Source organism: Anser cygnoides, chromosome 20, assembly GCF_040182565.1.
Source record: "Anser cygnoides isolate HZ-2024a breed goose chromosome 20, Taihu_goose_T2T_genome, whole genome shotgun sequence".
Taxonomy (NCBI): Eukaryota; Metazoa; Chordata; class Aves; order Anseriformes; family Anatidae; genus Anser; species Anser cygnoides.
In genome coordinates this window covers 7,732,538-7,745,676 of record NC_089892.1, presented here as the reverse complement: position 1 = coordinate 7,745,676, position 13,139 = coordinate 7,732,538, and the positions used below count along the sequence as shown (strand labels likewise).

Sequence of the window (13,139 nt, the reverse complement as noted above, 5' to 3'; positions counted from 1 at the left end):
TTCATTCTCTAAGAATTTTCTTTCACTATTACAAACATAAAAAGAAGTTCCTATTTAATCCTTCAACATTGTCTACGGACAGACCTCATCCCAGCAGCCAAGCAGGGAGGTGACATGGCCTTAAAGTCTGTGACAGTGGTTCAAAATCATGGGGTGAACACCACAATCCCAGCCAGGGTGCAAAAGGAATTGGCTCCTTCCTCCACAGTAGCCTCCAGAGCTGACAGTACACGAGAAAGACGTGTGCTGGTGACCAGTGTTAGGGAGAATATCTTACTTTTGAAGGTAACTTACTGATCGAAGGGAGAATTCGGCCACTCTGAAGTGTAAAGGTCCTCTTTAAAAAAAGAAGTGCCAGGTTTGGCTTAGCAACCTGCAAGCAGAATATCTAACAAGGGTACATGTCCTTAACTCAACTAGAAAAACTATTAGAGAGAGATGTTTGGCTTTGGACTGTATATAAAAGGCTTCCTGCATTAAAAGTGGTAAATTTCCCCAGCTCTAAATTAGAGCTATTTAAAACATTTTCCATAGAAGAGTTCTCTGTTGAAAATGCAGTTTCATTGAAGCATTCTGTGAGAACATGTTGACTTCTAAAGCACTTTTGACAGGGAAAGGTCTAAATGTATTTTTCATACTTCCTCATTTTGTTTCGCTGAAAAGCTGAAATGTTTTGTGTTGTCATTACTGCTCTGCCCATCTTGGTGAAGACTTTAATATTAATTGTGATGTGAATTTTAATATTCTATTACCATACTTGATGTAACAAACTACCGATACGCAACATTTCTTGATTAATGTTGCGATGTTTAGAATAGCACAGAAGGACGTTACCTTATTGAAATAGTGCCATGTTGCAATATAGATGTAAATGGTCAGACTGCCCAAGAGGATGCGTCTCTGGAATTTTAATTCCCCGGAACTTTTCAGAAGGTTGTGGGTTGTTTTTTTGTTTTGTTTTGTTTTGTTTTTTCACTCATATTTTCTAATTTCAGCCCAGGAGTGTTTGCCAGGAACCAGAAATCCCTGTTTCCCACAGGCTGCTGTAGAGTTTTTAGCATCCCCCCCTCCCCAGGCTCTGATTTACTCCCTGCCCAGGCAGCCCCAGCCAAGGGGGATACAGATGAAGGGACAACTTTGTGCTGGTGTCAGGGATAGGAGGATATGGAGGTGTCAGCGTGTGCAGTCACCACTGAGACCCTGGCCCACAGCAGGATGCATCACTGCACAGCCCGCCCCATGCACAAGGCAGGGGAGCTGCCTCCAGGCAGTGCTAGGAAGATGGGAAACCTGAGCTCTGTGACAAATAGACATGTATATAGACCATAATGCAGAGGTCTGATAGAGGTGTACATGCATGCTGGGCCCACAAGGATGCTGGTTTATGAATTAGTGATGCTGCTTTGTCCATGTAACCACAGGCGTTGAACCTTGCACTTCCAGGTCCACCCCTACATCTCCAGGCTGGCTGACCTTTCTGAACCCTGCTTGCAAGCCTGGCTTGGCTTTGGGTCCAGCCACCACATCTCCTAAAGGGCAGGTCTTTGAAAACATGACTCTCAGGACTGGGCTGCAACAAGCAAGTTCAGAAATAGAAATTCTCCTTGTCACGAAGATGCTGCTCTTTTATTGAGCCGGCCTCGGAGCCAGAGTGACATGAAGGTAGTAACATGGATTTCTGTCAGCAGCTCATGCTTGGCTGCTAATCAGATCAGAGGAGACTCGGTCACAATCCATTACCCACAGCCCTGTGACTAATTCCTAATGAGGCCTCTCAGAGCAGAAGAAGGATCCCGGGTAATTATCCCAAGAACCGCACTCCGGATTTGAAAGAAAACACCCAGGTGTAGCTTTAAAGGTCACTTTGTTCTATTAGGAAGAGCTCTTACCTTCCTTCCTTACAACACCATCTGCCTTGGATTGGATCTAGCCCCTTTCTGCTCTGGGTTATGCCATGGAAGTCCATGAAACCGCCGTCTGGTTTGACCCATGAGGTCCTGCAGCAGCAGCCCTCTGTCTGCTGCTATCAGAAATCACAGCCTCATCCATTTCCATGTCCCCTCTCTTCTAAAATCCCCCGCTTCCTCCCTCTCCTTCCCCCTCCCAGCTATCTTGCTTTTTCTCTTCCCTTTTAGGACCAGATACCCAATAGAGATCTACTGATTTACTTACTTACCAGTTTGTCTGCCTGTAAGTCAAGCAGTCTGTCTATTTAGCTCTTTACCTACTTATCTGATGTGTCATCCTTAGGATTTCATTACCAGCAGCCAACATCACAGTATATAAAAAGTCTCAAAATGCTTATTGTTAATTAGGTAAGTACCAGAATTCAGTGATTTAGACAATCACCGGAATAGTGAAAGCAACCTGCCTATTATTTTTAAAGGCAAATAACAAAAACAATAATAATATATCCGCAACATGACTCAGTAAATGAAACCCAGTTTCTGTGAAACCAAGATTAAAACGGCACTTGCCAAATTATACTCAAAGCGGAAGATGTAATGTAGCCTATTCATCTGAAAAATTAAAATTTGTGCAAGTACAAGGATTCCAGAAATAAAACCATCTGGGCAAATGAGCAATTAAATCCCACATTTCCTTATTTTTTCAAAAACTTGGGAATAACCTTAGTAAATTACATGCCCAGTGAATTTTCTCATTCTACTGAAGTTGACTTCTTGCTAACCAGCATGTATTTACTTATTAATTCAGTCATGACCTCTTATCTGTTGACTTCTGGACTAGCTCCCCAGCTGGGACCGAAGCCATGGCTTCTAGCCTCCAAATAAAACCTCTGTGACTTTTCTCGAAGATTATGTTCATTAGAGAGTCCCAAAAGCTGATCTGCAAACTTCTTACGCAAATCAGCAATTTGGGAGGGACAAAGAGAGATGTGGGCAGTATGTCCCTTCAATATTAATGGAAAAGGTCACATTTATTTATATCGGTGAATGTATAATACACAGAAATCCACCACAATTCAGTGCAGGGGTGGGAGGGAACCCAGATTCTTCACTCGAGTCCAGTCTGCAGCTCCTTGTGCCTCTAGCTATGCCCTGACGAGCCCTAACCCTGCTGTGCTGAGCATCATGTGAAGCCACCAGAAGCCACTGGTCCTCCTTCAGGGAACTTACAAGGCAGATGACAATCCAAGCAAATGAGAGGGGAAAAGGTTAGAAAAGGGCCACCCATCTCTCGTCTCATCCCCCCGCTCCATGCCCTCTGTTACCGTCTGCCTCCCCCCGGGCCCTACCTTGCAGGTGGAGTTTGCTCTCAGTACTTTGCAGAAGGACAGAACTCACAGAGTCCAGATTGTCGTAGCTGTTACAGCCCAGGGGGCCGGTCCGAGTTTCTGTTACCTGCAGAGGATGTTGAAAAGAGAGAGAGGAGTGTTCCCATTGGTTAAAGCATCACGTCTTCCCCAGCCAAGTTCGGACCCATCTGATGCAACCCAAAATACATCTTATGTAATTGGGGAAAAATGCCCCTCACTGGACAGACATGGCTAATGCTTGGTGCACTCACAAGCTGGGAAAAATACAGTGAATTTTGCCTGCTTTCGTCATGGTTCAACATGTTATTCTGGGCTTGGAAACGGGGTCCTACAGACTGATGTTTTTCATAGAGGATCTCCAATGGAGAGCACCAGAAGCCAGTGGAAGAATTATTCTCTGGCTTCTCTTACCGGGCAGCAAGCTGCAGAGATAGATTGCCAGCCTGCTATGGCACCTAGTGCTCCCACAGCATATGTGCACACCATCCTTGTGCTAAGGATAGATGGAGGCACAGACGACCTGCAGCACTGCTGCTGTGGTTGTTGCTGTTGGTTTCCAACCATGGAGGAGAGCTGCCCTTCCTGAATTCACAAAGGACGATTATCTGCTGTCACTGTTTCAATATCTCAATCCGATTTCCCATCCAGGAGGGAACAGACTCAGCCATGAGACACCACAGAACAATAACAAGAGCTGAAACCTTTCAGAAATGGCTAACAATGACGACTCCATCCACATTGCCTTCCCTGGAGTGAACTCTGCAACAATAAAATCCCTCCCCAGTATAAGATGATTGCTTTCAGAGAAGGCAGCCTTTGTCTGCAGAGCCATTTTCCCTATTTCGTATGCTCTGAGCAGCTCCCCCTCCTTTCTGCTCCAACCCCCAAGCTGTCTCTCAGTCCATTTCATTCCAGATGCCTTGGTAATGCCACACTCATTTTTTCACCTTTTCTTGTAGTGAATTCACCTGAGAGATGTTTAGCTGACTTAGAGCTACAAGATGAAAATACTTCTGGGGTGCATGGGGTTGCCAAGTTCACAGACCTGCCTTTCCCCTCCAATTTCCATTACTGATCTGGGTCATTTGTTCCTTCTCTCCCTTCCAGAGGTCGCTACCACACACAATGGTATTCTGTCACCTACCCTACAAAACCATCACAATGAATTCCCACACCTTTCCAGACATTACTGGCCCTGGGGAGATCAGTTCTTCTGTAAGGTCCCTACCAGAACAACTCACCCTAGGGAAATCAGTGTGGGAACAGAACAACTTGTCGTCAAGAAAGATATTACACTGGACTGGCGAAGCCCTGCCCCAAGTCCCTACATTATTGGCATGGGAATATGATCCTCTTGCTTCCTGGAGCAAGACATGGTACCTTGATTGCTCCGGTAGAGATCTGGATCTCGTGGAGTCTCCTCATGGTGCCATCACGGTCTACGAAGTAGGAGGAAGCAAGCTGGTGCAAGGCTTCCACGCTCTGGGTGGCGTTTCCTGACTTCCTGTCGAGGCGGCTTTTGTCCATGTACATGGTCAAGGCCTCCTCTCCTGCAGCAAAAAGAAAAGGAGCTGTCAGTGGGGCCCAGGAGTTTGCCGTGTAGGGTCACCTCAACGGGAATGCATGGTATTTTATTTTGCACTGAAAGAAAGAAAAATCCAACACTCTCAGATGAATCTACCCTTCCTCATCAGTACTAAGGAGCTAGAATATATGAGCCTCCTTCTCTTTTCAACCAGTAAGGCTAGATCCACCACACTTATAGAGCAGCTCCACTCAAGTCAGTAGATGACGTTTTGGACATTATTAGTTAGTACAGCTTCACCCCAGCTGCTGGGAAGGATTCAGACAATTCAGCCCACTTGAGGAACGCTCTTCTTCGTGAGCAGTACATTTAGAACGATGCACACCTGGCAGGAGCAGATGTCACTCTTATGCAAGTCTCCACCCTGATTTCTAGAAGGAATAAATGATGATTTAAGTTGCAATCAGGACATAGGTACATAGGTGGGTACAGAAGACAAAAAAATGCTACTTGTACCTCTTTAGCTTCCAGCAGCTATGCAAAAGGGTGAAGGGTGAGTGAAGGGGAGCAAATAAGAAAAGTTAAACCAAGCCCCTTCTCTGCTTGGTTTCCTTTCCTAGAGTCTCATTTAGTGAATCTAAGTGGGGAGTGAAAAACGTTGTTCCAGATAAGGAACGGTAAGTGAATTTGAGCCAGTAAGCACAGAGTCTGAGAGTGAAGCAGTTGGGATCTGTTAGCAGCAGACATCCTGAATATTAGCAGAAACCTGAGTCTAACAAGAGATATATGAAAAGGACACAAAGCTTAGAAGTAATATTTACTTAAAAGTTCAATTTGTGCTATGTGATCTAGATTAAAATCTGGTTCATTCTTAACGTGAGGCTGGCATTAAAAGAGTAAAAATGGAGAACACCCTCCTGCATCCTTAACATGTGAAGCTCTGATTTTAATAAATGAAGAGAATAGACACCGAAGGTAGGAATATGCCATTTCTACATAGCCTTCTTAATGAGAAGAATGATTCGTTCTGGTTTGATAGATGAACCACTGATGAATACACTGCCTCTGACAGTGATATTGTGGTCAAAAAAATGCATCACCAGTTTTTAGGCCAGGAAATATTTTGCTCCTCAGCATTATTTTTTTTTTAGTGAACAAGCACTTACTTTTCTTAGAAATTCTAATTAGCTGAAGTAATTTGATTTGTCCAATTTTTTTATTGCCTATATGAAAACAAAACAAGAAAAACAAAACAAAACAATAAAGCAAAACAACTCTAGAAAATCCCCACACAAGCCTGTAATCCCTCCCCCTTCCTTTCCCTGGAAATGTTTCAGCTTTTATCTAGAAGCCAAATGTCTGAAAACAAACCAAAAATATTCTGATTAAAAATCAAAATATTTGTATTGTATTTCAGTTTATTCAAGCAATTGGTACGTTGAGGATTGTGCCTTTGGCTTTGAGATGAAAAATGGAAATTTTGGGTGCAAAGAAGACACCTTTCATCAAAAGAATTGATCAGTTGAAATCTTTTAATTGGCTTCATAGGAGCTAAGTGGAGAAGCCTGGCATGGAAAACTTTCTGTCTTTAATCTTTTGTAAGAAACAATGTATTATCCTCGGACCACAACCAAAGTTGTAGCAGAAACAGCGTCATCACTATTACTTTCCACAAAAAAAACGTTTTTCTTGGAAAATGCCCAGCTCTGATTTCCTTTCTTACTTTTAACATTATTATGCACTGAGCGGCGGCATACAGAGTCCTTGGCAAGGATCAAGGCTCTGTCACATCCACACACACAGCAGGAAGATGGTTCCTCTCCCGGAGGATTTAAAATCCAAGTATCTGACGAGACACTACAGGTGTATACAACAAACACCAGGAAAGCACGAGGTAATAAGACGGCAGTGATTAGCGTGAGAAGCAGCAGCTACAGCACACCAGATGCCTGGCCGCTGTCAATGCATTTTCAGGTTTCATCGCTGAGGTGAGCTTTCCAGGGGGATTTGAAGGAAGGTCAAACTTCGTGAATTTTCATGAGGCGACTTGTTTGCCACTGAAAGGCCAGCCTCGTGGGAGAGGTTTGGGGGAGCGGAGGTTGGATCGGCGTGAAAGTGGTGTACTTTGAGCCCAAAGTGTTGTGTTGCTCAGGGAACGTAAGTATTTAGCTGCGTGGAGATGCAGCTGATGTAAATGGGGCCAGAATGCCTCCATTTCATGAGGCTGTGAATGAAGAAGGAAGGCCTGGAGTAATTTGCCTGAGCTGCACCTTAGAGGAACCCGTGGGATTCAGATATCATCAGTTCTGCAATTATACCAGAAGTGGAAAAAACAGCTTTTTTGGGGAAAAAAAAATCATGTTTCCTTCTAATAGCCAAGGCATAAAACTCAAGACCCTTTCAGTGCAGACTGTAGTGAGAGGAACGCTGGGGTCAGAGGTGCCTTGGACAGACAGCAACTGGGAAGCCTGGCTTGAATTGCATCTGGTAGTGACACAGGTTTCAGATCAGCAGGAGTTCCACCGTTAGCTCTGGGTCCCCAAACAACATGAAGCAGGCAATGAGCCACTGAGACAGATCCCAGACATCAGACGAGAGAACCCTGTGCTCTGGGGCGGTGGAGATCAAAGATTTCCTAACAAAAGCCATCACTTTTCCTCCCTGAGGCATCTGGACCCCTCCACTGGGAGGAAGAAAGGAGAGGAAGGTAAAGCCCATGAGATCTGATGCTTTTCCTGAAGGACAAATGCTGTCCGTAGGAGGGAAGGGTGCTGAGCAGAGATAACATTGCTGGAAACCTATGCTGTGCACACGTGTGCAGACCAGGAAAAGCACTGCATCCCCATGGAGAGTGTATGTGAGCAAGCAACCCTTAGATCAAGAGAGGTTAATAGACTTTTGCTGCATTATTAAGACTTAATTTCTCATTTATTAAGCGGATGCTATGTTCAAAGTTGTCTTTCCTTCAGGGCTTTCCCTGCAAATTGGCTCTCAGCTCTGTGCGCTCCATCCCAGGGCATGGATGCCCTCAAAATGACCCCTCACCAGTCCCTTTGTCAGAATTAAACTGGAGCAGAGCTGGGTTTTTATTAGGCTCCGGGGGGACCCAGCTGCTCTGCAGGTTGAAAGGCATCAGAAGCGTTCCTCATGTGGCCAGGTGTGAAAATAGCTGCTGTATTCAGCCTGGGCTGGCCTCAGCCATCACCCAGCCTCCTGGGGTCCCTGCAACAGATGGCATTTAAGAGCAAAAAAATGTCCTCTGCATTTGTCACTCATTTGCAACCTAATAAGGCATCAGGCTAAATTACAAAGCACTGTAATCCAAAACAGGATGTCTGTAACTTTTTTTGAGGAGACCAGGGTTCTTGGGATTGCCAGGACATGTCTGGTTTTATGTCCCAGCGGTCTTGTTTAGCCCACAGATTGTGCTTTAGAGTGTGTCCTCCTTGCATAATGCATGCTCAGCCTCATCTGCATCTTCTGTAGGACTGCCATTGCCAAGACAAATCCTTCTTTTTTCCCCCCACCGTTCCTCACCATGCTCTGGGCTGATCGAGCATTTAGCGCTCTTCTCCAACACCAGTTCTCGTTACAAGTCTCTGCATATTTAAAATTGTTGTGTTGTAAAATCAGGAGAAGAAACAAGCCACTGTGAATAATTCAAAACCTCACCCAGGCAAAATTAAAAATATATTTCAACATCAAAGGTCTTTCTTATTTCAAATTTCCAGGGATGTGAACAGGGAGGAGGAAAAAAAGGCATGTCAATGGAAAGAAAAGTGAACCCAAACAGAAATCTCTTTTTCCTTAATGGTTTTTTACTTGTCTGTTTTGGGCTCTGTAATACGGTCCTGAAAACTGTTTCCTCAATAAAGAGGAGATTATCTTTAAAGCGATTTCTGTAAGGCCTGATGCAGGCAGTTACTCGCACACTTCAGTGCACGGAGACCTTCCCTCTCTCACACATCTTGCTGGTGGAGTGGCCGGTTCGAGTCGCTGGGCTGGAAGAGCAGCTCGAGGTTCTTTGAAGGACAGTTGCTGCATGAGAGGTCATTCGATTTCAGTGGAACTGCATCAATTTACCTACCACCTCATTTGTGCATGAATCATATGCACACATCTGATCTCATCTGCATCTCATCTGAGTGTCTGCAGAATGCTTTGGGAGCAGACAGATGGCCAGAAATTCCTCAAAGTTCACTACAAACTTCACAACGTGGCGAGGCTGCAGGTCAGATACACTGTAAGAAGCAACAGCAACAAACTCTGTACTAAAACTAAGACCCTTTACCAGTGCAGCATCCTTCTTATGGATACCTGTTCTCAAAGCAAAGGCATTTAAATGCACATCCCAAAGGGATAATGAATGATAAAAATAATACAAGTGAAAAAAATCAACAGGAAAGTTGCTGATTTTCAACCCTCCTGTTTTCAATACTCAGTACTTGAAATGTTTATGCAGGACCGATGGCAGTGCTTGCATATTGGTTAATGGCCCTACAGTTCTCTGTCTTCTGGCACCACTGACATATTTTGCCTGCATGGGCAAACTTCTCTACAGTCCTTCTCTATACACGTGGAATTTTACTCAGCTGTGTTATTTCAGTGGTTGGGCCCCTGTTACTGCTTTCACTCCCGCATTCAGCACAGACCTCCCTGTGCTGCACACACACCCTGCCCAGCTCCTTGAGCTCCCCTTTTCCTGGAGCTCTTTAAAATTCCTCCACTTCCATCCAGAAAGGATGATTTCCCCCTGCATTTGGTTTCATACTGAAGAAAAGAGAGATCAACACACTCTATTGCCGAATTAAGGCCGGGGCAGGGGAACAGCAGACAGGCTCCCCAGCTAAATGAAGCACTTTTATTTTGATGCACACCAGTACACACATGCCAGTGTCAGAGGAGTGCAGGTGCACACGTATCACAGATGCTGAACATGTACCCGTCGCACTGTGAATTCATTTGCTAAGGCTGTTTGTACTCTGGAGACTTTCAAACCTAACGATGAGATGGGATGAGGCTGGGGGAGCTGGAACCTGGCTCTGCGCTACCAGCCAGCCCCTACATGGCACAGCCAAAGGTCTGCAGGTGCTGCCCGGTGCCTTCTCCACCCCACCACCGACACCAGTGTGAAAGGGTCCAGGTTGTCCACCTACCTCCCAGGGTGGCAGAGATGAGGATGTGGGTGCCGTACTTTTTGATGATGGTATCAATGAACTGCTGCGTGGTGGGTCTCCTGCCCAGGAGGCGGATGCTTCTCTGGAACTCAGGCATCAGGGGCAGTGGATTGTGGAGCAGGTCCCTCCGCTCGATGGCTGTGTTCCTCACCTTCCAACGGGCAAACTCCCTACATGACAAGACAGGAACACAAGAGGGGTGAGGCTCTCAATCTAGAGGGGCAGGGAGAGCCTCTGAGGGCAGGGAAGGAGGATGGTGAAGGGAACGATCCTGCTGGACACCCCTGCATGGATACACACGTGAGGCTGCAAGGCTGGACAGAAAGGGAGGGGAAGGAGAAGAGAAGTAAGACATTACTGCACAGCCACAATGCACTTTGAGCATCAGGGTCTGGGATGCCGAGGAGGCAGCCTCAGAGTCTCCAGAGATGTCTGGCAGAGGGCTGCGTTTCTCTACAAAGAAAGCAGGCTGGTTCTTTCACCCTCACACACTTTGGGGTCTTACACCTCTCCCTAAAGCAGCAAATTCTGGCTTCCATCACCAAACAACCAGTCAATTAGGCATACTTGACATGCAGACTGGTCTGATCATTGCTACATCTTTCTGCCCCTGTGTTCGCAAGCCCCCTTGGTATTCAAAGCTACTGCTTTTGTAAAACAGGCTGAAGGAATAACACTTCATGCCAACATCTTAATCTTTCAGCTCTAGGAAGTCCAGCAAAAAATCAGCTTGAAAAACAATTTACTTGATAAACTATCCAGAAGGATCGATTCAAATATAAACAGAGAATAGGATGAAAATGGAGGTTTTTTCTCTATTCCTTTCATTTTTCTTTCTTTCTTTCTTTTTCTTTCTTTCTCTTTCTTTCTTTTTTCTTTTTTTTTTCTTTCTTTCTTTCTTTCTTAAACCTATAAAGTGATTTTCAAATCCCTTCTTTAAAACTGATAACAACTGGAAAAAAATAATGTTTGCAAAAGCAGCTCTTTATTAAAAGTATCCATTCTGAAACAACACAAAGGGAAATGTCTGGAGAAAAACTTGCCCACGTGCAAACTAAAAACCAGGCCTCTGAAATACATCACCAGCTGAGCACCTAAAAGATGAGAAACCTCTTAATGTCCTTTGAAAACTATTGAGCACGGCCTTCTTGAAAGGAAAGGATATTATTTATAACCACTCTCTTATGACACTTCTGCACTATCTTAACCCATCTCCCAGATAATCAAGTCACAGACTTCTCTGTCCCTTTTCATTCACTTATTCCTTTTAAATAAGATTTAAGACAGAAATTTCATTTAAATAATAGGAATGACAATACCTGGCACTGACATGGCACTTTCTCTCAATGTGTGTCAACCAGCACCAGCAATCCCACATTGCTGGTGAAGAACCTGACAAGCAAGCAGATATGAGATGCCATAAGTCAGCTGCAGAGCCAGGATCACAAGGCAGAGTTTTTTGTTCCCAGACTGACTCTACACCCAGTCCATTTTATGTGTGTTAGGTTATTTTATTTAATGCAATTATGCATGTATTTATTTTGATTGCATACCATCACAACAACCCAGGCTGCCTAACAGCAGTGCATTCATTAAAACAACAAAGTGACAGCTTTTTCTTTCAAAATGTCTCCTTACATCTGAGATAATGCCCCTTCTGTAGCTCCTAGGCTTTCCCAAGCCAAGGAAAAATCTCAAAGCAGAACACCCTGCTGATTGCATCCTAAAAGTCAGCAATGTCAAAGCATAAAATCTGCAGAGCATAGGTCTTTTCCAGAAAAATCTCTACAGAAAGAAAGAAAAGAAAGAAAGGAAGGAAGGAAGGAGGGACGGACGGACGGAAGGAACACCAGGATCTTAACTTCATGAGTGGAAAAAACATGTACTTGTTATCCACAGACAGATTTGGAGCCAACAGTCTGTTAGCAACATCCATGAATTTACTGTATGAAGCTGTTGCCTCTGCATTCCCAAAATAGTGTAAAAATCCATTACTTAGTATCTCTGGGAGAGATATGTTTGGGGGACCCACAATAGCTTTTGATGATAGGTAGAACCTTAAAAGTGAAGAAAAATAGCTAATCTCTGACACTCCAGAGACAGGTTGCTGTCATCATTCATGATCTCAAACCTGGCTCTAGAAGAAAATCCCCTTTGCATGAAGAAGGAATGGTCCTTTCATGACAGAGCAGTTACACTGCACGGGAAGATGCAAATTTGGATGCTAAAAGACAGGCAAGGTCTTATAGTAAATTGAAATTCCTACCATAAAGATCATAAGTGTAGGAAAAATGTTGCCTGTGCTTCCTCTCCAAAGGGACAATTTTTAGTTCCCATAAAATCAAGTGCACTTCTGCTTTCAGATTGCTGCTTCCTGGAAGTGTTATCAATAGTTAGGGGAGATAAACCCTCTAGAGCCAGCATGTTTTCAGAAAAAGCCATGGGAATGCTTCACGTTACCAGACAGAGCATAGAAAAGTTTGCTTTTGTCACTGTCAAAATATCTATTCCAAAGCAAAAACAGTGGAGTTGAAACATGCAGCTGTTCTAGTAGGGCTTTATTGATATATCAACACCCAAACCCAAGGAATGTCTCCAGAGGGTGGAGGCAGGCAGGGCAAAGAGTTACAGTCAGGGCCCTGTAATGGAAAGCAGTGGCAGAAGAGGTGGGAGAAGACTGAAGGAGAAAATGATAACTTGGTAAATAGTTTTTTTCAAGGGAAAAATAGGTTGTGGATTTTTTTATTTTACTTTAATTAATTAATTAATTAATTTTTTTACATCAGGTCCAAAATAATCTCTTGCCACCACTACCAAGAGGCAAAAGGAGGAGTTTAAAAGAAGTCACTATATCTTCAACCTCGCCTGCTACCAAGGAACAATTTCAGTCCCCGTTCATATAGTAGAAAACTCCTTAGCAGCATCCACATCTAACACATCATACTGAAGAAGAGTTTTTTCCACGGGGTTCTTTTGCATGCAGTCCCTCCCCGGAGCTTCCTGCTCCTAGGGCATTTCATAGAGGTGAAAGCCCAGTTCTATTATCCTCTCCAAATGTCTAGATGTGTGGTTTTCAGAGCTGATGAGAAAAGCTGAGCAAATATGTTATGATGAATAATTTATGCAACTAACTTAGATGTTTATCTTCTGCTCATAGAAT

At 44.1% G+C, this 13,139-nt stretch overlaps 1 protein-coding gene across 3 annotated transcripts in view; it reads right to left on the bottom strand.

The window, feature by feature from the left end:
- Window positions 1-13,139, bottom strand: part of BRINP1 (BMP/retinoic acid inducible neural specific 1) — an 86,904-nt gene that overhangs the window by 17,647 nt on the left and 56,118 nt on the right. For 2 of the 3 annotated variants that reach the window (XM_013182934.3, XM_066981020.1), the window contains 3 exons: window positions 9,959-10,149; window positions 4,658-4,827; window positions 3,257-3,362 (listed from right to left, as the gene is read on the bottom strand). In XM_013182934.3, the coding sequence (XP_013038388.1) occupies window positions 3,257-3,362; window positions 4,658-4,827; window positions 9,959-10,149 (467 nt within the window). Of the gene's footprint in view, window positions 1-3,256; window positions 3,363-4,657; window positions 4,828-9,958; window positions 10,150-11,298; window positions 11,373-13,139 lie in introns of those variants that run through there. The other variant, XM_066981019.1, reaches the window with a different exon arrangement.